This window comes from Bos taurus, chromosome 5, assembly GCF_002263795.3.
Source record: "Bos taurus isolate L1 Dominette 01449 registration number 42190680 breed Hereford chromosome 5, ARS-UCD2.0, whole genome shotgun sequence".
In the NCBI taxonomy this organism is placed as follows: Eukaryota; Metazoa; Chordata; class Mammalia; order Artiodactyla; family Bovidae; genus Bos; species Bos taurus.
This window is the reverse complement of record NC_037332.1, coordinates 113446803-113470774: the sequence shown is the minus strand read 5'-3', so window position 1 is coordinate 113470774 and position 23972 is coordinate 113446803. Positions and strand designations below refer to the sequence as shown.

The window sequence follows — 23972 nt, the reverse complement described above, 5'->3', positions numbered from 1 at the left end:
ATAAGTAACCGGCTCGCAAAGGTTCACGGGGAGAGCCCCGCCCCTTCCGGTTCCTTTCTCCGTCTGAACTGTCGCGAGAGTTCATCTGGCGAACGCCGGAAGCCGCTAGTCGCTCCACAGCGACCTTAGGGGCGGGCTCGGAGGCTGAGGGAACCTAAGCTGCTCTCGGCTCGTTCGGCGGTGCAAGATGGCCGACATCTCTCTGGACGAGCTCATCCGAAAGCGAGGAGCTGCATCGAAGGGGCGGTGAGTGGCCTTTTCTCCCTTCGGGTTTCAGGGTCCTCGTCCTAGCGGGGCTTGGGGCGGAGAGGGGAGCGGCCCGGGAGCGACGCGGAGGGCCAGTCTGCGCCCGCCCCCTCCCTCAGCCGCGCTCCTCATTGGCCCGGCCGCCGCCGCCGCCGCGGGCCAGGTCGCCCGGCCGCCCACTGGCTGTGGGCGCCGTCGCTCCGGCTGGCCGGAGGAGGCTGGTGCGGCTGGCGCCGAGGAAGGGGCAGGCCTGCTGGGCTTGTGCGAGCGGCCCGCCGGGGGCGGAGCTGCGGGCGCGGACGGGACTCGCTGCCCCGCGGCCCGCCTGGCGTCCGGAGGGTCTCCCCGGCGCAGCCCCTCCTCCTCTGAGGAGACGGGCGCGGCGCCGAGGTCTCAGCGCGGCCTTCGAGTTAGGACGCCTGGAATTTCTCGGGGAAGTGACTTGCTAAGACTCTCCGGGTCTGTTCCTGCCGAAACCGCGACCCAAAGTCAGCCCTTTAAAATTTCCCAATCCTTCTCCCGGTTCCCCGCTCTTCACACTCGCGGCCCTTTGTGAGGCGTTTCAGGCTCTCGGGGGCGCTTTGCCGCCGGTGCGCGGTCCTGTCAGCCAGCTATTAATGTTTTCCAAATGAGGGGCTTGAGGTGGAATTTGCCCGCGGCCGAGGAGAGCTCAGAGCGGGGCCGGGCGCGCTCTGAGAGTTGGCCTCAGGCTTGGGCGAGACAAACTGGCGGGACGGGGCGGCAGGCCGGCCGTTTCTTGATGACTCGCAGAGAACCCCTGTTCTGTGTCGGGGTGAAGAGTCGCGGAGCTGGTTTGCCGTTCCGTGACCCAAACTTCCTCTGGACCCTCAAAATATTGGTAGTCATTTCCAGACTCTATAGGGGCTCCAGTTCATCTGTGTGAAAGAGATGGGAAACCTGGGCCAGTGGTTTTCTAGCACACGTTAGATTAGTTCACATGTCCTTGCGGAGAAGCCAGGCTGTAAAGAAGGATGTTGTTTTCTCCCGCAGTCGTTCACTCGGCAGATGTTTATTAATACTGCCTTGTGTGGTGGCTCGAAGATGGATTCTTTTCACTGTGTGAAAAGTATCCCTCACCCTCAACCTGTACACACAGATCCGCCACAACTGCTCCCGCCCCCGCCTCATTCCCCAGCCAGCCCTTCACGAGGTTTCTGGTTCATAATGGGCACGCAGCGTTAATTTTCTCTATCTTTGTTGTGGTTGTGTTGTGTGCTCAGTCGTGTGCGATTCTTGGCGACCCCACAGGACTGTAGCCGGCCAGGCTCCTCTGGTCCATGGGATTTTCCAGGCAAGAATATTGGTTTGTGTTGCTACTTCCTCCTCCAGGGGTTCTTCCCCACCCAGGGATCGAACTAGCATTTCTTGTGGCTTCTGCATCAGCCAGCAGGTTCTTTACCACTGCGCCACCTGGGAAGCCCTCTTTCAGGTCTACCCTCTAGTAACTGGCGGGGAATTGGTACTGGGTCCTCTGGTCACGTCTGAGCCCATCCAGGTTTCACAGAGTTGCTGAACAGTTGCTGGGGCAGCCAGCTTCCCACTACCTGGGCTTCCTGCAGGCACTCCCTTAGTTCCCGACTGCAGGCAGTCTGTACCTGCGGTTGATGTTGATGTGTGCAGTGTCTTGTGTTGGGCCTTGAATGGGACTGCAGGGAAGGGAGGATGTGTGGATCCACCACAAGAGCAGAGACTGCAGCCAGGCAGACCTGGTCCCTTGGCGGGCCCCATTGTGGGGTTCTGTGCTTTTGTGGCCTGATGACCTCTGATTTAGGCATTTTGCTCGTTTGTAATAATGGTTCCAGGTAGGTGGTTGAGAAGATTAAATATGAGGATGTAAGAGTGTATGTTTTAAACTGTACCAGATAGTAAGTGTTCAGTAGATGGCTTTAAAGGAATAGAAGCCCAAATCCCTCCTTTAGGGGACATAATAAGTAAGCATTGGGGTCCTAGAGTCAGACTGCCAAGTTTCAATCCCACTTGCCATATGAAACTTACTTAACCATGCCATGCCTCTCTTTTTTATCTGTAAAACGTGGGTAATATTTACTGGGTATTGTCAGGACTAAATGAATTAATGTATCTAAAGTACCTCAGAAAGCATCTAGTGGGTACTAAGTGCCCAGTAGATGTTAGCTCTCATCATTATTGTTAATGAAGGCTTTTAAGGAAAGAAGTAATATCCAGTCTTCAGTGTGAGAATATTGTGTTGCTATTTTGTAAAAATTGAATTGGGGGAAATGCAGGCAAAGAGACAGTGTGAAAGAAACTGGACCACATGCTGGGTTTGGATTAAACCTACTGGAAACTCCATTGTGCTCGCACAGCCAACAGAGAAAAACTAGATCGGGGGTGAGGGGGTTAGGGTTCTTGTCAAGAACTGTGAAAGGTCTGAACAGATGGTATTTCCTACAGTAAATAAATACTGTTCTACTTGCTTCTTAGAAGAAATCTCTTTACTGGCACCTTGGTGTAGTATAGGGATGTCACAGAGACAACTTTGTGCTTAATAATTTAGGAAGAGCCTATGACCATCTCAGAAAACTTCTTTTCTTAAAGGAAATAGCAAAGGACTGAGCCTCTGCAAGTGTAAATAACCCCTTCTCAAAAGTCGTGGAATGTGCTTTGTTCTTTAGAACAGCTATTCTGTTTTGTCTTCATTGTACTGTGTAAGTCAAGAAAGGTGTCATTACCATCATTATTATTTGGCCCTCAATTAATCATCAGAAAGTTCTTTGATTAACATGAGATTCAAGAAAGTGGGGAATTATTTTATGATACTTCATCCAGGCTGTGGTGAGGTGCTGTCCTTCCCCCAACACAGCATGTCTCTATTGGTTTCAGTTGTTCAAGACCCACAGATGAGTCTCCTCAGGTAGCACTGGGCACCAGCTGCAGTGTGGGCCTGCCTCTCTTGTCAGTTTCTTCCTTTGGATGTAATTGGTTAGTCAAGTCACCCTCCTCTTTGGTTTGCTTAGTTCAACTGTCAGAGGATAGCTGTCACTGCTTCCATGCAGGTAGATGATGACCGGCAGTCTTAGTGGGGAAGTTGGGCCTAGAGTGTGCTGGAGGTGAGTGGCTCTGAGCTAGATACAAATATGGAGAATCCTTGGAGCTGTGGGGAGAGGAGGTTAGGGAATTTTCCAGTTGAAACCAGGGCTCTGCTCCCATACTCTCTGCTGGTTTCCTATTGAAATAAGGTAAAAGAAATTAGACCTAAAACAAAGAGGAGGGAAATGAGTTGTTACATTAGCTTGGAAGAGAAGAACTATAATTTAAAATGAAACATCGGCACAAAGGTAAGGGGATCCTGTCTTGTTTTTCCTTGTGTCTCTAAAGCACATAGTTCAGAATTAACCCTCAGTAATTGTTAGAACTAAACTCTATTTTCTAAGATGACCTCAACACACACATTCTAACCCAGAGACCCCATGGGTTAAAATCCACTTTGAACAATTCAGGGTCCCTCCATATCCTTTGGACTGGACATCTGTCCAGAGCCAGGGGCCACTGTGCCCTCCACAGGCAGATCCAAGAGGGTGAGGCATTCTTAGCCCCAGACAGACCTTCCCTGATCATGTGTCTGCCAGGTTCCAGTGGAGGAGGGGTGCTGGGGGAGAGGGCTTAGGCTCCAGTAAGTGTCTGCTCTCTTGCCCATACTGCTCTTCCTAGGACCTGGTAGAGTACCTGGTGAGCGCCTGGAAGCAGTGCACAGTTGCACTGTTACAGGTATCATGAGGCAGGGCAGTAAAAACACTCCTCTCTCTCCCTCCCAAATGTTTACTGGGGCCAAAAACCCAGAATGTGTTCAGGAACATCAGATAGTCTGCAGTGGGAAGGGAGGCTGCAGTCTGTGGGAGACAGACTGGGGGTTCCACTGAGGGGTTGCACTTTTTTTAGGGAGTCCTTAGCAGTTATTGGAGCCAGGAGGGGAACAGAATTGGCTCAATGTTTTAGAGACCTGCTCCTAGCAGGAACGTTTACTTGAAAAGTTCCTGATGACTAATGCCTGCCATATAAGCAGTACCGCTGCCTGCTGGGATGAATAGCTGTCTTCTCACGCAGGGAGAGGAGCAGTGATTAGAAAAATCCTGAACACTGAAACCCCCCTAAAGCTGCTCATGAAAGGAGTTGAGAAGTGATGTAACCAGGGAACCGAATATATGTAATTGAGGGAAAGTAGCTTATTTAGGCTCCTACATCCACAACTGTATCACCTCCCTCCTGAAAATTTACCTTTTGTGCTCTTCAAGTAGATAAAAATAGCAGCATGGGCCATCATGGTGGCATTTCTTGCCAGACAAGGAGTATGGTGTATGGGTCTCTGGTGAGCCCACCATCCTTAGTGTGTGTGTGTTCACCCTCTGGTCACTAGAGGGTGCACTCTGTCCCTGGATGTAACTGGTGTTCTCATTTTTTTTCTTAGTTTGAGGACAGTATTCACCCTTCCTTAACTTTTCTAGTCTTGTTCGTTGTTTTTGACCCATGCTTGATTTATTGGTATTTTAACTAGGTGTGGTGGTGGTGGTGGTGGTTTTGTTGCTAAGTTGTGTCCAATTCTTGGGACCCCATGGACTGTAGCCCACCAGGCTCCTCTGTCCATTGGATTTCCCAGGCAAGAATACTGGAGTGGGTTGCCATTTCCTTTTCCAGGGGACCCAGGGATCCCCTGGGTTGTAGGTGGATTCTTTACCGACTGAGCCACCAGAGAAACCCTTAATTAGGTATCAGATCAGTCGCTCTGTCGTGTCCGACTCCTTGCGACCCCATGAATCGCAGCACGCCAGGCCTCCCTGTCCATCACCAACTCCCAGAGTTCACTCAGACTCACGTCCATCGAGTCAGTGATGCCATCTAGCCATCTCATCCTCTGTCGTCCCCATTCTCCTCTTGTCCCCAGTCCCTCCCAGCATCAGAGTCTTTTCCAATGAGTCAACTCTTCGCATGAGGTGGCCAAAGTACTGGAGTTTCAGCTTTAGCATCATCCCTTCCAAAGAAATCCCAGGGCTGATCTCCTTCAGAATGGACTGGTTGGATCTCCTTGCAGTCCAAGGGACTCTCAAGAGTCTTCTCCAACACCACACTTCAAAAGCATCAATTCTTCGGTGCTCAGCCTTCTTCACAGTCCAACTCTCACATCCATACGTGACCACAGGAAAAACCATAGCCTTGACTAGACGAACCTTTGTTGGCAAAGTAATGTCTCTGCTTTTGAATGTACTATCTAGGTTGGTCATAACTTTCCTTCCAAGGAGTAAGTGTCTTTTAATTTCATGGCTGCAGTCACCATCTGTAGTGATTTTGGAGCCCAGGAAAAGAAAGTCTGACACTGTTTCCCCATCTGTTTCCCATGAAGTGGTGGGACCGGATGCCATGATCTTCGTTTTCTGAATGTTGAGCTTTAAGCCAACTTTTTCATTCTCCACTTTCACTTTCTTCAAGAGGCTTTTGAGTTCCTCTTCACTTTCTGCCATAAGGGTGGTGTCATCTGCATATCTGAGGTTATTGAGATTTCTCCCGGCAATCTTGATTCCAGTTTGTGTTTCTTCCAGTCCAGCATTTCTCATGATGTACTCTGCATGTAAATTAAATAAACAGGGTGACAATATACAGCCTTGACGAACTCCTTTTCCTATTTGGAACCAGTCTGTTGTTCCATGTCCAGTTCTAACTGTTACTTCCTGACCTGCATACAGATTTCTCAAGAGGCAGGTCAGGTGGTCTGGTATTTCCATCTCTTTCAGAATTTTCCACAGTTTATTGTGATCCACACAGTCAAAGGCTTTGGCATAGTCAATAAAGCAGAAATAGATGTTTTTCCTGGAACTCTCTTGCTTTTTCTATGATCCATCAGATGTTGGCAATTTGATCTCTGGTTCCTCTGCCTTTTCTAAAACCAGCTTGAACATCAGGAAGTTCATGGTTCACATATTGCTGAAGCCTGGCTTGGAGAATTTTGAGCATTACTTTACTAGCGTGTGAGATGAGTGCAATTGTGTGGTAGTTTGAGCATTCTTTGGCATTGCCTTTCTTTGGGATTGGAATGAAAACTGACCTTTTCCAGTTCTGTGGCCACTGCTGAGTTTTCCAAATTTGCTGGCATATTGAGTGCAGCACTTTCACAGTATCATCTTTCAGGATTTGGAATAGCTCAACTGGAATTCCATCACCTCCACTAGCTTTGTTCGTAGTGATGCTTTCTAAGGCCCACTGGACTTCACATTCCAGGATGTCTGGCTCTAGGTCAGTGATCACACCATCGTGATTATCTGGGTCGTAAAGATCTTTTTTGTACGGTTCTTCTGTGTATTCTTGCCATCTCTTCTTAATATCTTCTGCTTCTGTTAGGTCCATACCATTTCTGTCCTTTATTGAGGTCATCTTTGCATGAAATGTTCCTTTGGTATGTCTGATTTTCTTGAAGAGATCCCTAGTCTTTCCCATTCTGTTGTTTTTAAAGCTCAAATCACATTATAGCTCTATAATTTGAAATAGTTATTCTCCTTGAATTTGTTTCCCCATCTATAAAATGTGGATAATCTAATTCTCAGAGTTGTGAGGGTTAAAGGAGGTGAGGCAAAGTTTATGGATCTGCAGTTAAGTGCTCAAAACGATTCGTTGAGAGTGCTTCCATTGTAAAATCTTTTCATAAACCGTAGTAGCCAGTTGCCCCTTATTTGGCCATGGTAGACATTGCTTATCAAGCACAAACTCCTGTGAATTCTCAGTACTGACATTTCAAACAGCCATTACAGTTTATCAGAGAAGGGAAATTGTTAAGGAATATGAGTAAATTAAGGTTGCAGAGACCTAATCTCCCTTGCTCCTCCTACTGCAAAGGTTTACTGTTCAGACCCAGTTGGAATGAACCAGAAAACTTTGAATCTGCCCCTTTCCTCATCTTTTGTCCAGGGATATGAATTTTGTTTTCAAGAATCTCATTGTTTCTTTAATTATTCAAAATAGTTGCTTTCAACAGCTTTTTCTTTTCCTTTGTTTCTTTTTTTTGGTAGTAATGTTTAATTGATTGGTGAAATTGGGTAACTAGATTTTTTGAAAGCATAATTTATGCCACGGGGTCTAGATTTGCCCAGTTTTATGGTGTGGTAAGATCATTTGGCCACCTGATGGAAAGAACTGACTCATTGAAAAAGACCCTGATGAAAAAAAAAAGAAAAGAAAAAGACCCTGATGCTGGGAAAGATTGAAGGCAGGAGGAGAAGGGGACAGCAGAGGGTGAGATGGTTGGATGGCATCACCAACTTGATGGACCTGAGTTTGAGCAAGCTCCAGGAGCTGGTGATGGACAGGAAGGCCTGGCGTGCTGCAGTCTATGCGGTCGCAGAGTGGGACGTGACTGAGCAACTGAACTGAACTGAAGATCATGGTGTATTACATGATAAGATCACCGCACCTCCTATAGTTATAAATATCAGGAGCCTGTGGTAGGGGTACCCTGGTGATGAGAGAAGACAGATGAAGATAGGAGATCTTCATTCAGGACCTGCTCACATTTGTATGTGGATGTGTCTGACCCCTCCTGTGTGGTGGACCTGGTCATCAGTGATGCCTTCGTTGTCAGCGTTTATGTAGCTTGGTTCCCTTTGTAATGTCCACTCAGTCAGAGACCAGCTGCTTTCTCTTCTAGAAGGCCTTTCCTGAAGTGCCTGCAGTTCAACAAGACCCTTGTGGGTCCACTTTTTGGGTAAGGACCAGAGGGGCCCCTGTGCCATGGCTCTGTGGGTGCCCTCTCTCAGCTGGGAGAGCAATTGGTGGCCAGGATCCTAGGGCACAGTTGAGGACTGCCTTTGCAGAGGCAGTCTTCTCTAGGAGAAGCCCTTCCAGGGCAGCCATCCTTTCTCCCATCTTAACTCCCCTGAGGCTTGGAGTAGGAAAGAGGGAAGCTTGAAATCTGTTATTGGAAAGACTGTGCTCTTTGATTTGGTTTCTCCCCTATAAGGTGGACCTGATGGCAGGTAATCTCAGAGATGGTGAGCCTAAAAGGAGAAGATAAGATAGAAGCCCTGTGGATCCCTGACAGAGCTCTTAGAGCCTTTGTCGTTCCCCTGGGGCATTATTGATGTGGAGGAGGAGACACAGGATCTACCCTCAGAAGCTCTTAGTCATGTGGGAGATGCAGGCTTGTAAAAATCTTTGTGATGCTGCATGGTAAGTGCTTTGATAGAAGCTTTGTCCAGTGTTTTGAGGGCTCCAAGAGCAAAGAAGCTGCAAGCTGTGGGCTGTTGGGGGTCCTTTCCATATTTGGAAAAGGTCCGTCTAGTCAAGGCTATGGTTTTTCCAGTGGTCATGTATGGATGTGAGAGTTGGACTGTGAAGAAAGCTGAGCGCCAAAGAATTGATGCTTTTGAACTGTGGTGTTAGAGAAGACTCTTGAGAGTCCCTTGGTCTGCAAGGAGATCCAACCAGTCCATCCTAAAGGAGATCAGTCCTGGGTGTTCTTTGGAAGGACTGATGCTAAAGCTGAAACTCCAGTACTTTGGCCACCTCATGTGAAGAGTTGACTCAATTGGAAAAGACTGATGCTGGGAGGGGCTGGGGGCAGGAGGAGAAGGGGACGCCAGAGGATGAGATGGCTGGATGGCATCATGGACTCAATGGACATGAGTTTCGGTGAACTCCAGGAGTTGGTGACGGACAGGGAAGCCTGGCGTGCTGCGATTCACGGGGTCGCAAAGAGTTGGACACAACTGAGCGACTGAACTGAACTGAGGATGTCCTTTGACACTACTCTTTCCAGAAATCTTGGAAGGCTGCCCATAGCCCACAGACCTTGGCCCTTCCTCTCCTAGAGTGGGAACATGCTGATTATTTGTTGATCTGTATGTCCCATCTGCTCCACCCCACCCCATAGTTTGGCATCCCGTTCCTCACTGTGCTCCTTTTGGTACCCAAGGCCTCTGCCTTCAGAGGGTTCCAGTGCTTGACGAGTGAGGAATTTCATCTGGAATGCTTTCCACTAACTCGGGTTTCATCTGGATGTGCATGTAAATGTTGATCCAAATCTTTTTCCCACGTTTTATGAGTAGACTTTCAGTAGTAGACCCTGGTCTGAACCGACAACCTGTTGCTTTTCTTTGATGGGCATCATCAACAGATACAGGGAGTTGAAAGCATTTTAAAAAACACCAAACAAATCTCAGTGGAGGCCTTACCTGCCATTTGGTCCTGGGGACAGGGCTTTGTTACAGAGTTTCTCCATAAATACCAAGGGCCCCTCTGTAGCTACAGTTTTCTGTGCTTACCACAGAGCATAGCCTCACTATTTCCCATGGCTTCACAGGCTACAAAGCCTAGGGTAGCCCAGTTCAGGGACGAATAGATGCTCCTGCTGCACACAGCTGTTTCCCTCTCCCTGACGGTGCTTACTGGTCTCCCTAAACACCTCATTCCTTTGGGCCTTGCTTTTTCTAGCACCTCAGTCTCCCAGAGACTACATGGGAAAACAGAGCAGGGATGCACAAGCAGTCCCACCCACCTTCAGCCTAATCTGATCGATTCTGTAAATGACCCCTTCCACTCTCCCACCTGTTTTTTGTGTAAACCCACTGGAAAGTACTTAAATCCTAAAGTAATTTGTCGATTTTCAAAGTAAAATGGTACTGTGCATCACTGCTTTAGGTCTGGCTCTGGCCTGTTAGAAGCAGCAGGTATTTTTCCGCTGTGCTTGGATAACAAGATGAAGGTCCAGATTTTCTTTTACTGGTGCTAGGAAGACTCACCTTTGGGTGTGCTTCTGCTCTTAGCAGAAGAGCTGAGAAAGTCTCGCTCCAGCTTCCAGCTGAGGAAGCATGAGGCAGTAGGAGAACCCAGAGGCTTGCCGGTGATGAAGAATGCCTCCTGGGAGGCTTGGGCTGTGATGTGGGACATGATGCAGGAACTTGTTTATTCAGCAGTTTTGCCTTAAACTCCAGGCCAGAGAGTCTCAGCACTGCTATCCTCCAGGATCACCTGTGGAGTGAAAAATGCATATGCCCAGGCCTTTACACAAATTTTGGACTCAGTAGCTCTGGAGTAGGGTTTGGAGAGCTGTATCTTTTTGTTTTCTTTCTTGCCTTTATTTTTTTAAAGAGAGAGCTGTATTTTTAAGAAGCTCCTTAGATGTTTCTGATACTGAGCCAGGTCTGAGCAACATTTACAAAGCACGGGGCTCTGAAACAGGAGTGATCCCCATCTGCCCCTTCCCTCCCAGTCCAAGGTGGGGAAAGAAAAGAACAACACAAACAGTCGTGATAATAGGCACAAAGGAGGGCTGTCTTGGAAGGATCAGAGAAGGTTTCCCAAGAAGGAGATGTTGCTTTGGGAGTCTGTGTCCCCAGGCAGGGCACCTGCCACAGGAGGAGTGTATGTGTGGCTGGAGGCTTGTGGTGGTGTGGGCAGGTGGGGTGAAGCAGAAGCCCGCAGACCCCCTGGAGGACTTTAAGGATTGTACTTGAAGGGCTCTTCTGTTTACTCTAAAGTCATTGAAGAGCCAACAAAGGAGCCCCAGAAGAGAATGGGGCTTATTTAATGGAGTTTTGTTCCTTTCCAATTTTAAGTTTCTGAACTTCATGTTTTTGTTGTGTCAGAGTGTAATAAATATATATTTGGTCTTTGTCCCTGGCATACAGTTTCTAAAACCCTTGGAATTTCCTGAGTGGTAAGGGCGTTAGGAGCATCTTTTGTTCTAATGAGGCAGCTCTCAGTGGGCCCCTGGATTGCTTCAGGACAGAGGCTGGCCTCCAGAAAGATGGAGGCCTGCTTAGCTTGTTGAAACTTGCAACTCCACCCCCACTCTCTGCCCTGGACCTCCAGGGAGAAAAGAGGATCTAGAGATTAAGCGATTATCATCTGTGGCCAGTGATTTAATCAATTATGCTAGGTAATAGAACCTCCATAGTCACCCTTATACAGTTGAGTTTGAAGAAATTTTGGGTTGATGAACATATCCATGTGCCAGGAGGGTGGTGTTACCATACCCTTTCTCCATACAGTGCCTTATACATCTCTTCTATTTGGCTGTTCTTGAGTTGTATCGTTTGTAATAAATTGGTAATAATAAGTAAAGTGTTTTCCAGAGTCCTGTGAGCTACCCTAGCAAATTATCTAACTTCAGGGGAGGGTTCTGTGAACGCTCCATTTTATAACCTTTGTCAAATGAACAGGAAGCCTAGGACTTGAAATTGTTCTCTGAAGTGAGGGCAGTTTTGTGGGACTGAGCCTTTAACCAGTGGAGTCTGTGCCAGCTCTAGGTAGGTAGTGTCAAAATTGGGCTGTCAGACACCCAGTTTGTATCTCGAGAGTTGGAGAATTTGTTGGCATGTGGAAAAATCCTACACATTTGAAGTCACAGTGTTATGAATAGAAACAGTTCAGGCAGTGGTTATTTTTCTTTTCTTCCAAGTCTTTATGTTTTTATTAGACCTCAGACTCCGAGACAGACCCATGTGTTGACTTTCTTGGTCCCAGCCCATTGGGGGTGTCTACCTGCCCTGGAGACATGAGACTGTCATAGGCCAGCTGGGCGCCCTTTGTTGATCATTGAACCTCTCTAAGCCTGTGTCTTCCACTGTAAAATGGGCATAATACTGCTTGCTTCACAGGGTGTTGAGAGGGCTGATGGAGAACAAGGAATGAAAGAATTTTGGAAACTAAAGTTAGTCTTTCGCTGTGTGGGTTTACGATATCTGGGAAATATTCTTATTTCATTTGGTATTGTTTAGAGGTTATTATCCATGATAGTGTCTCAAAACACCTGGTCTGGGGTGCAAAGCAGTCTTGCCTAATGATAGAAACCACCAGGCCCTCCTCCCTTTGTTTACCATGCAGACTTAAAAGGCATAAAACTGTGAAAGAAGTCTCTGTATAGACTGAATTGTTTCCTCTAAGAGGAAGCAGCTTTCTGGTTTCTCCAGGACCTCCTTTGTTCCCAGTATTACCACGACTCTACTACTACCACAGGCTACTGTTGATATCCAGATCTTCTTAATATTGCAGTTTTTATTTGCAGGCTCAATGCCAGACCAGGAGTGGGAGGTGTCCGATCGCGTGTTGGGATCCAACAGAGCCTTCTTAGCCAGCCAGCACGCACAGCCACCTTCCAGCAGAGGTTTGATGCCCGGCAGAAAATTGGCCTCTCAGATGCCCGCCTCAAGCTGGGAGTCAAGGATGCCCGGGAAAAGCTTTTGCAGAAAGATGCTCGGTTCCGGATCAAAGGGAAAGTGCAGGATGCCAGAGAGATGCTGAACTCGCGCAAGCAGCAGAGCACAGTGCCCCAGAAGCCCCACCAGGTTGCTGATGCCCGGGAGAAAATCAGCTTGAAGCGGAATTCCCCTGCTGCCTTCATGAGCCCACCCATTGGGACAGTGACCCCTGCTCTGAAGCTCACTAAAACCATCCAGGTAGGTTGAGACTCCTGCCAAAAACTCCTCGAAACCAGTAACAACTGTGGAATCAGGCAGAGACCAGGTGTGTTTAAGCAAAATGACAGTCCCCCCAACTGTTTGAAGAGTAACTATATGTGGAGGCAAGATATCATCTCAGTTTTGTGTAAAAGAAAATGGGTGGGGTGGTGGTGGGGATTTGTCCAGAGAAATTAAGTGACTTTCCAGGTGAAATAGTGGTAGAGGGAAGAGAGGAGAGGACAGACTAGTTGAGCTAGTGCTGTGTGCAGACACTGAATATTTATTCCTCATGCAACCCCAGTTATTACCACAGTTTATCAAAGGAGAATCTAAGTCTCAAAGATGTGAATCTTTGTGCACAGTTACACAGCTGGTCAGTGGACGCATCAGGATAGAAGCCCTGTCAGACCTGGCTCTTAGTGCAGAGTCCTGGCCACCTGCAGAGCCACTGCCCCAAAGGGAATAGAAACAGTATCATTTAATCTTCACAGCAACTTTGGTAATAGGAACTACTGAAGCAGTGAACATTTATTAAGCCAGGTTCATTGAGCCCTGCAGGTACATTGTTACATGATCTCTGGGATGATGAGTCTTCCTGTCGCTTTCCTGCTTTGCGAATGAGGCACTCTGTAGGACCTTTTACTACAGACCAAAACTGAATGCCCACCATATTAAAGTTCATTTATCCCCTACTTGTAGAGAACGCATGTAGGCCAAGTGGGATGAATTATGACCACTGGGTGTTTCTAGGTTCCACAGCAGAAGGCCATGGCACCAATTCATGCTCATCCTGCTGGAATGAGGATCAATGTCGTCAATAACCACCAGGCCAAACAGGTGGAGTGTGTGTGTGTGTGTGTGTGTGTGAGAGAGAGAGAGAGAGAGAGAGACTGCCCACAAGTGTGTGTTTTGATGTGATCTTCCAAGTGGATTAACTGAGGCCTGGCCCAGGGTTCCAATTTGAAGAGTTGGAGGTTGACACTTTGCAGTTTATGAGTTTTGAGAAGAAATTTCTTGAATGCATAGAAGCAGAGAGGCATGTTGAAAATCTTTTTATTTTTTTAAAGTAAAAGTAGTGTGTGCTTACTATAGAAAATTAGCAAAACAGAAAGATTGGGGGGGATGGGGGTAGTTCTTATACTATGGCTCTCCATAGTGAGCCCCTGTTGAAATTCTGCCCTGAATTCTTCCTGTGTTTTTCTTGTTTGTGTGTGTGTATATGTGAGAGAGATTATTATTTATTTAATGCAAAGCTGTAGTTGTGATTATGCTATTATCCAGTTTCATATTGTTCTGTTTTCACTTTATAACTCAAGCATTTTTCTGTGGTTCACATTTACTGTAAACATTTTAATAACTGCTTGATCCATTGAGTAGACATTTAGTTGACTTCAACCATTTTCCTGTAATTTTCACTGTTAGACATCCTTCTATGAACATCTTGGAGGATAAAGCTCTTTCTACAGTTTGAGTTTATTTCTATAGACCAGATTACCCGGCACAGACTTTCTAAGCCAAAGGATATAAACAGGCATTTTAGGGATCCTTAATAGATATTGCCCACTTGTAGAAAGGTACTTCTGATGTACCTGAAATTTCACAGCTTTTTCATTTGGCTCTTACGGGCAGGGAGCCTGCCAGAACTGAGCCCCAGTCACCCAGGCCAGTTTGCCCAGGCACTCCACATGTACATACTTCTCCCTACGCCTTGCTTAATTACTCCAGCTCTCATCTCCCTGCTGTCCTTATTCCAAATGTCTGCTGAGAGCCTGCATGCTACATTAGCATGTATTTTTTTATTTTCAGAATTTATACGACCTGGATGATGATGACGATGTTATAGCTCCCATTCCTACTAAACAGATGAAATTTGCAGCCTCAGGCAGCTTTCTCCACCACATGGTATGTCATCTTACATTCTTCTTAACACTCTGTGTGTGTCTGATCAGGTGCATGGGAGATGTGGTGGAGAGTAGGATCTTTCAATTCAGAGATATTTCCTTATTTGGGTCCTAAGATTATTAGAACCGGAACTAATCCAGCCCCTGGTTTTTATAAATACTGAGGCTTAGCATGTCAGCGGACTTGTTCAAGATCCAACAGACAGTGAAGTGCAGACTTTAGTTCCCAACTGCTGTGTTTGGAGACTTCAGGGGAAATGTGAGTGATCCCACAGGACAGAATCACATTTTATTTCCTTTAGGGCAGGACATTCTGCTGGTTCCCTTCCTTCCGTGGTCATCAGCTCTGGCCCCATCCTTGAGTCTGGATTCCATTGGTTGATGTGTTAGCAAGAATAAACTGAACCTTTCCTGAAAGCTCCACCAGGTGCCGCCTGCGTGGAGGGAAAGTTTGATGGATGTTCTGCCATGCAGAGAAGGAAAGAAAGCGGTATATCTGGGAACATCAGGGAGCTCTGCACTGCTTGGCTCAGTGCATGGAACCAAATCACACATAGGAGGCGAGAGGGTACCCACGCTAAAGACATGGGTACCCATGCCTTTATTTGGTCTTCAGCCACCCAAAGACTCAGTTTTAGTCACTGCACTGAATATGTGGACCAATTTCTTGGTTACCCTTGAAGCTCTTAACTTTGAAATGTGAAGCTGAATGATGCCAGTTTGTTACAAAGGGGCTGAGCCTTTCTAGTCATTAGAGTGTTTGTGTCTGTTACCAGGGCGGCTGTCAGCTAACTGTTAGTTAGTGGCTAACCCTAATTGGAAAAATCTGTTTATATTAACTTACTTAAAAATGAGTTCCCTCTCTCCCCACCCTGTGAGATGGGTACTGTTACTACCCCTATTATATGGACTAGGAGTTAGACACAGAGAGGTTAAATAAATCTGCTCAGCTTGTAAGTAGTGGATCTAGGATTTAAGCCTCAGCAATCTGGCTCCCAGGCCACATTTTAACCACTGCACTCTGCTGGCTCTTGAAACTCGGGAAACAGCTTGAGAAGTGTGGGATCCACACTGAGTCACCTGGGTTGGGAGAAGCTGGTGAATTAACTCTGTTCCATCATCTGTCTCTCTGGCCGCTGCATTCCTCCTTTCTCCATGAATCAATGCCTGGTAGACTGTCCTCAGTCAGCAAGACCACTAACCGCTTCTGCCTCACACATTTTTTTTCTCCAGATACATTAAAACCAGGCACTTCGCTGGTTTATATTTCTAAAGGATCACTTCCCCAGTTAAGGGTAGCAGGGGAGGGAGGGAGGGAACGGTTTCTGCTGATTTGCACGTGCTGACTCTGCTAGCCTGCACCTGACCATCTGGGAGCTGCAAAGGTGAGCTACTTGTGGTTCCTCTATATGACTAGAACAGGTACCAAAAAGCGGGGGTCTGGGCCTTCTTCAGAGTAACTTCCTAGTCCCAGCCAGCCCATGGTGATAGAAGCATATCTGGGAATGAACTTGACTCCAAGCTTTTGGACTCTAACTCCATATTGTAGGTTTTTATCAAATCTAAATGGTATGACTGAGCTGTGGCTTCTGTTCGGGAACTGCCTGGATGCTTCTTGCCAAGGGCTCCCTACATTGGAACGTGGCTTCTGTGAGCACGTGTGCAGTCTACTTTTTTCTCCTCCTGTCCCTTCCCTGGCAGCTGGTATCTTTCTGGCTTTAGATCAGTAATGGAACTGGGGAGGTAGGAGGCCTTGAGATTGGGGGTCGTCAGTCACCTAGGGTATCTGGGTCCCTGGCTTCTCAGATTGCTGTCTGCCTCTTTGTTTAGGCCGGGGTGAGCAGTTCCAAGCTGTCCATGTCCAAGGCCCTTCCTCTCACCAAAGTGGTTCAGAATGATGCGTACACTGCTCCTGCTCTCTCCTCCTCTGTTCGGACAAAAGCCTTGACCAACATGTCCCGGACGTTGGTGAACAAGGAGGAGCCCCCCAAAGAGCTGCCGCCTGCAGAGGTAAGGTGAAGGCGAAGGAGAAGTGTTCACACTAGTCAAGAGTTAACCTGAGCTGGGTGGGCAGTGTGCATCTCGTTGGGTCCTCATAGTGCCTCTGGGAGGTAGGTGTTGCCACCTCTGTCTTACAAATGAGCAAACCAAGATCCAGTAGACCCCGCCCTCAGAGAGCCCACAGGCAAGCCAGTAGGGAAACAGAGCTGCAGATAGAGCACTGTGTCTGCCACAGCACAGGGCTGCCAGGAGCACCGATGAAAGAGCCTCTCATTCCACCGGGGATACAGGAAGGCTTTAAGGAGAAAGTGCCATTTGAGCCGGATGGTTCTTGAAACACGAGTGGCATTCTGTGCAGAGGTTCAGGCCTGGAAGGGCCTGGAATATTTGGGAAACATGAGAAGTTCCATTCCTTAGCATAAGTTGACTGGGACATGATTAGAGGGGCCCAGCTGTGGTAGGAAACTCTCCATAGAGGTTTCCTCTGGGCCTTCCTGGTCGTTTGCTGAAATGAGTTCTGCCGTTTGAGCACAGCTGTTGTCTGGTAACGTTTTGTTCTCTGGTAACTTCTGGTAACGTTCTTCTATCTGTGGCAGCCTGTCCTCAGCCCTTTGGAAGGCACCAAGATGACCGTGAATAATCTGCACCCTCGAGTCACCGAGGAGGACATTGTTGTGAGTACTGTGGCCTGCCAGAATTTCAGATCTCAAGCCACTTCTGTTCCAAGGGTCCCCAAGACCACCCCCAGGTTAGCTGATTGTCTAAGAGGACTCACAGGGCTTAGCATAGAGTTGTGTCCAGGCTGAGATGCATTACAGGATGCAAAGCAAAATCAGCAGAGGGAGACAACTTGTGGAGGAAAAGCTAGAGGATAGCAGACTCAAACTTCTGGAGTCCTCTCCTAGGGGAGTCACACAGGATGCACTTACTCCCCCAGCAGTCAGTTGTAAAGACCAGGGAAGCTCATTAGAGACTCAGTCCCCAGAGTTTTTCTCAGGGACTAATCACATATGCACCGTCTGCCTGCCACATACCAAAATTCCAGACACAGAAGGAAATCAAGTGTTTGGCAGGAAGCACATTGTTGGCACAATTTAGTTGCAAGTTGCCACTCTTACCAGTTATGGTGATGAGCGCCCTCCCAGAATCCAAGATCCCAAACGTGAGCTAAGGGTCAACTTTGGAAGCAGGACTTCCAAAGGAGAACAGGCAGGCCAGATATGTTAACCCTTTTTCCTCATAGCCTGTAAACCAGAGCCAGAGGAATTCCCTGGTGGCCAGTGGTTAGGACTCGGCATTTTCACTGCTGGGGCCTGGGTTCAATCCCTGCTTGGAGAACTAAGATCCCACATACTGCACAGCATGGCCTAAAGTAGATCTTTAAAAACAATAATAATAAAATTAGGATCACACTTAGTATTCAGTTTTGTGTCTTGGTTTTGATATGTACCATTTTCCCTTTTATTGTTGGAAATCTTTTCAACGACGTTTTCACAGATCTTCCCTTTGTCCTCATTACAACCTTGTGAAGGCAGTTGCAGGTGAAGAAATGGTGTGGTTGTTAGTTAGCCTTTGCAGTCTGTGTCCATACTGTGTTCCCTCTCTGACTTCAGTCTCTTCATCTGAGAAGTGAGGGATGGGAGTAAAGGATGATGACGACACGTGTACAAAGCACTGCCTTGAAAATGGTTTCAGTTGAAACCCCTCAATCTTGCCAACCAGGATAATTGGTCACCCTGCATTGAACTGCAGAATTTTGTTTCTGATTCCCGGGTGATATATTAACCACTCTTTGTCCATCCATGTGGACATCCACTGGAGTCCTACATGTCCATCCATTTTCATGACACAGCACTCTTGACAGAAATACCATATTCCATAACTATTACCCTTGTTGAGGAAGTGGGCACTGAGGCAGGAGGACTTTGGGGGTGACTTGGAGTCATAGGGATCACAAGGCCCAGCACAACTCGTCCATCTGGCCCCAGATTGAGGCTTCTGGATGTCCCAGGAATACTACCTGACATGGAGCCTTCCTGAAATCTTGGCTGCTTGGCATGTTCAATCAGAGTGAAGCCACCTGTCAACCCAGAGCCCTGTCTGAAATGTGTGAATTGCAGGCAGGGAGAACAACAACCTGAAATTCTTTCCCAACCCAAGCCCTCTTGCTTTTCATAGGAGCTTTTTTGTGTTTGTGGAGCCCTGAAGCGTGCTCGGCTGGTCCATCCTGGGGTAGCAGAGGTGGTGTTTGTAAAAAAGGACGATGCCATCACCGCGTATAAGAAGTACAACAACCGGTGTCTGGATGGTAAGTCAGAGAAAGCAGCCTCCTCACCTCGATGCTCCTCGCCGCTCACAGCAGGCCTTCGGGGGAAGCCCTCCTCTGGGACGAGTGGGTAGACATCTACCTAGTGCTTTAAACTCTCCAGGGCTTCCTGTGTACTAAGAATAAGCAGTGATGTTTTGTTTTCAATTGAAGTGTGGTTGATTTACAATGTTGTGTTAGTTTCAGATATACAGCACAGTGATTCAGTTATATATATCTTCTTTTTCAGATTCTTATCCCTTAAAGGTCATTACAAAATACTGAGAATAGTTCCCTGTGCTATACTATGCAGTAGATCCCTTGTTGGTTATCGCAGCCTTTGCCTTTTGATTGTATTATTTAATCCATTTACATACATTTTATGTGGCCTTTTTGCATTGTATAAGTATTTTTTAGTGTAGCATTTTAGTTCCTTTAATGATTTTTTCCACTATATTTTTTGAGTCACTTTCTTTTCTTAATAGTTGCTCAAGGATTTATAGTATATATTGTAGGTTATCAGAGTCTATTTCACATTAATATTAATGTAGCCACAATGAAATTTAGAAATGTTACTCCAATAAGGCTCTATTCCCACTTTCCCCTTTTTTTGTGCTGTTATTGTTATACTTACTACATAAAATGCAAAGTGGGAGTCTGGTACTTGTAAGGTTAATCTTTCATGGACAAAGTAGAAATCTGAACATACGCTTTCAAATTTTTTTTCACTTAATTTTGTACCATAAGCATTTCCCCTTTCTACTTGCTTCACAACCAGTCTGGGTTGTTACATGCTGTGTGTACTTTCTCCCTTACTTTGATTCTGATCTCCTCCTGCACAAAGCAGGGTCTGTTGCCAGTTTGCTTCTTGACACTGTCATTACCGAAGTTTCATGGACCTCATAACCCTCATAGTCTCTGGGCTTTGCTGACACCTGACAGCCCCAGCCTTAGCTGTGAAGCCAGAGCTGCCAGCGGTGGGTGCTTTGACTCCTGATAACAAAAGTGGCAGTCCCTGTCCTTCCATGAGGAGCTGAGGGCTCATGACAGAGCTTTTTCTTTCTTGGTTTTTCAGGGCAACCAATGAAGTGCAACCTCCACATGAATGGGAACGTTATCACCTCAGACCAGCCCATCCTGCTGTAAGTTCCAAAGGCAGAGGTGCTGGGGACCATGTGGGGCTTTTCTGCTCGCTTACTGGGCATGATCATCTCTCTGTTCTGAGGAGACACATGCTTGCATCACAGCTCCATTCCATTTCCTCTGCTCTGAGAGCAGCCAGCCGACTAGGAGGCTTAAATTTGTACAGAGTGGGTTGTTATATCATTTCTACAGGAGATTGACCCCACAGGGGCTAACTTAACTTCATTCCCTGCCTTATAATTTAGAAAGTGGAGAGCAGGCTGGTTGTGTCTCTGTTTGCATGATTGGGTGTGCATCTTCAGATGAGCAGAAAACCCCCCTCCTCATGATTGACTCTGATGGGGATTGTGCTGGGTGCTCCGCCTTATTTTGTTACACACCCAGTGTACATGCCTGGCCCAGGACTGAGGACTTTTTGAAGCCTGAGATGCAGAAAATGTCTAGATTGATATGTAAAAGGAGGTCCTTTTGAGGAGGAGACAGAGACCCAGGGAGAATATTAGGCTTGCCAACATGGGTGTAGTGAGGGGCAGGCCTGTAATAGACTTTGAAATTTAGAAAGACTGCAGTTTGAATCCTGGATATTGAATTGTGTGATTTAGATGAGTTTCTTAAACTGTGTTCCAGGATTAAGTTGTATTCTGAAAAATGTGGGTTTTATGACCTAGTGGATTTGGGAACCACTGAGCTAGACCCAGTTAAATCTACTGGGCTTCTCAAAATGTGTGATAAGCTGATGTGTGTTTGGCTATCCTTGAGGCTTAAACTTAAAAAAAAAAACCCAGATCTTAGCAGGCTGCATCTCAACTTTCTTAGCAAATTTAAAGAATGGTAGGTTTGCTATAAGAAATAGGGTAAAAGGGTACGGAAAGCATTATGTTTGGTGCCTAGCTTATAACAGATCTCCAGCTAATGGTGGGACCCTTCTCCACTGAAGGGGAACCTGACGAAGATTTTGACTCTTCTCTGCTCTCTACAGACGGCTGAGTGATAGCCCCTCAGTGAAAAAGGAGAGTGAGCTGCCTCGCAGAGTGAATTCTGCCCCCTCATCCAACCCTCCAGCCGAAGTAGATCCTGACACCATCCTGAAGGCGCTTTTCAAGTCATCGGGGGCCTCTGTGACCACACAGCCCACAGAATTCAAAATCAAACTTTGAGCGGGGGAGCGAGACAGCCAGAAGCGGGGGCGGAGGAGGGTGGCTCTGTTTCCTTAAACGAAAGTTGTGACCAATGGGCCGTTGGCTGGGGGCCCCCGCGTGCAGGAAGAGTCACCGGGGGTAGAAAGCCTCCTCGCTGGACGGCAGCCGCCTTTCTGTGTTGTGTTCTGCCTGTGCTCTTCTATGTGCTCACATTTCCTGTAGTGCGTTTCTTCTCTCTCCACCTCATCACCAGGGTAGACTTGTGTTGTTCAGAGTGTTTCTCCCTAAACTCAGCCCCAAATAGATTTTTTAAAATCTGAAAATGGTGCCCTAAATTCTCTGAGTGGCCTTCTTGTGGCCCCATAGAACTCGGGGCAGGGGCTATTTGAAGGATACTGCTTTCTTCAGGGTGAGGGTTTGACTCCCCTTTCTCTTTTTAAAACTTTTCAAACAAAGTAGGGAATGGAAGCCCCTGCCATCCTAATAGGAACCACATCAGCTCAAAAGCTCTGCCACTCACTCTCCTGGTCAGTGGAGATGGCCTAGGTGGGGATCAAGTCACGGGCTCCTTGTCCTCTCCCCGCAGTTGGCTCCAGACCAGTGCTTTCTGGAGAGAGCCCTGTGGTAAGGGCAGGGTGAGGCTACTGCTCTGCCAGGAAGAGTGTACCCTAGCTCTTGGTTTGGGGGACCCTACTGTCTCAGTCAACCCAGAATAAATTCTCAAGCTTACATTTCCCCTTCCCCTGAGTTGTGCCGAGTGGCCCAGCCCAGCTCTCTTGGCCTTCTGAGTGTCACTGCTGGGCAGGGCTGCCTTGTTAGCCCCCCCATTTCTCACCCAGCCTAGCACTCATCACACTTGGTTTTGGTACAAATGCCAGCTCTCTGCTAGTTGGGTTTTCAAAGGGTCTGCCTCCTGTTCTATGACACTGAGGACCTTGGGGTTGTTTGAATAGGGATGTTGGCTTGCTCCAAGATGTTTTTTCCCTGGCCTCAGGTTCATGCAATAGTCAGGGATGCTGAGAGGTGGCAGATATTCAGCAGCCACCAGAGGGCACTGTCTCCACTACTATGAGTGACCCATCCATCCATCCTGACCAGAGGGGCATTTTCCTGCCTTGACTGAGGTGGGAGGGGAGCAGGGGGCGGTGGGGAGGGAGTTGAGAGAGCGGAGCAGCCTTTGCAGGCAAGTGGACAGGTTGTCCCCTCAGCGTGCTTCCAGGCATTGGGGGCACAACTCTAGAACCAAAGGGGAAGCCCTGAATACACCAGAACAGCATTACTCCAGGGGTGTTCATCCTCAGTTTCTTGCTGGTTTGTTGGGACTGTAGAGGGAATCCAGCCTAGCAGAGCTGGCAAGTCTTGGGGAGCAAGATTCTGTAAGTAAATAGTGTAAAAGGCACAAGCCTAGAAAGTGTAGGGGGGACCTGAGACAGAGTCTTTGATGACCTACTTGGGGCCAGTCCAGCGAAGAAAAACCTGGAAACTCAAATTTCCACAGAGTTAGATCAAGCAGCAAGGACCCAGGTGTGAACTCAGCTCAGTCCTCCAGCTCTGAGGTTGCCCAGGCTTGGGAAGTCCAGGGAATGTGCCTGATGGTGGTCCACTTTCCAGTACTTTGAAGAAGGCTGCTTTTGTTCTCTTCTCCCTCTTTGAATGGGTGCAAACTGAGTTCTCTTCATCAGCTAGAAGACATTCCTCCTACACTTTCCCCTTCTTGACCCCAGAGAGTGTCCATAAGACACTAGGAGCTGGCTTCTCAGGTCTGGAGACAGATCACTGCTTGGACTCTGCGTTCAGTAGGGAAGGTAACTACCCTGCCTGTATGCCTTTATCTTCCCACCGGCCCTCTGGACCTTGTCCTCTGGGTGGCTGTGTGGTCCACTGCAGGGTAGAGTCTGTTCTCCCCCGTTCTACAGGCAGGTGTCATCGTGGGAAACAGAAGAGAAGGTGGTAGGCCAGTCCTTGTGTCCCTCTCCACCTCGCACTCCCCTACATTCCCCGTCTTGTCTCTTTTTTTTTTTCCAAAAGGAGAGGCATTAAGGGATGGAGGAGACTATGTGTTACTTACCCATTTCTGAATAAACGTTTGTTATTCCTACTTTTGAGCTGTCATTTCTTAAAAGATTACGTTAAGGGGCTTCTTGGAATTTGGCACCAGAAAACAAGAGATTTGCCTCTGCTTTGCTGCTCACCAGCTATGACCTTCAGACAGTTCCTCACAGGACTCTTTGAATTTTGGTCTTCACAGTTGAGAGAATATGAGCATGAATGTCTGGGAAGGACCTAGCACAGAAACTCGGTACCTCCTGGGCCTAAAGTGCCTCACGAGTATAAGCATGGTCAACTCGAACATAGGTCTATTCATAGGGAACAGGGGAGTCGCTGCCTTGAAGTTACACTTACGGGTAAAATTTACCTCTTAGATCAACTGCATACTAGAAAAAAGTTAGTTGGTAGGTTTTTTGATTTTGTGATAAAATATACATAAAATTTATCATGTTAACTGTCTTAAGTGTAACTCTGGTATTAAATAGATAAAATATACATAAAATTTATCATGTTAACTGTCTTAAGTGTAACTCTGGTATTAAATACATTCACAAGAGTTGTACTACCATCACTACCATCCATCTCCAGAGCTTTTTCATCTTACGGAGCTGAAACTCTCCATTAAACACCAGCTCATTCTCCTTCCACCCTCCAAGCCTCTGGCAACTACTAGTCTGCTTTTTGTCTTCATGATTTTAACTACTTGCATAGGTGGACTCATACAATATTTGTCTTTCTCTGACTATTTTCTTGGGCTCCAAAGTCACTG

The 23972-nt window shown here is 47.2% G+C and overlaps 1 protein-coding gene across 3 annotated transcripts; it reads left to right on the top strand.

The window, feature by feature from the left end:
* The first annotated feature begins 116 nt into the window (after positions 1-116).
* On the top strand, positions 117-23253 carry POLDIP3 (DNA polymerase delta interacting protein 3). 3 transcript variants are annotated; one of them, NM_001103183.1, is made up of 9 exons: positions 120-246; positions 12272-12662; positions 13416-13502; positions 14472-14567; positions 16397-16576; positions 17164-17241; positions 18746-18875; positions 19948-20014; positions 20995-23253. In NM_001103183.1, exons 1-9 carry the CDS (start codon positions 188-190, stop codon positions 21170-21172), a joined length of 1266 nt encoding a protein of 421 aa, NP_001096653.1. In that variant the 5' UTR covers positions 120-187; the 3' UTR covers positions 21173-23253. The 3 variants fall into 3 exon arrangements, with proteins under 3 accessions (XP_005207445.1, XP_010804050.1, NP_001096653.1); XM_005207388.5 differs by lacking the exon at positions 13416-13502 and having other exon boundaries at positions 117-246; positions 20995-23252; XM_010805748.4 differs by lacking the exons at positions 13416-13502; positions 14472-14567 and having other exon boundaries at positions 117-246; positions 20995-23252.
* Positions 23254-23972: the final 719 nt, after the last annotated feature.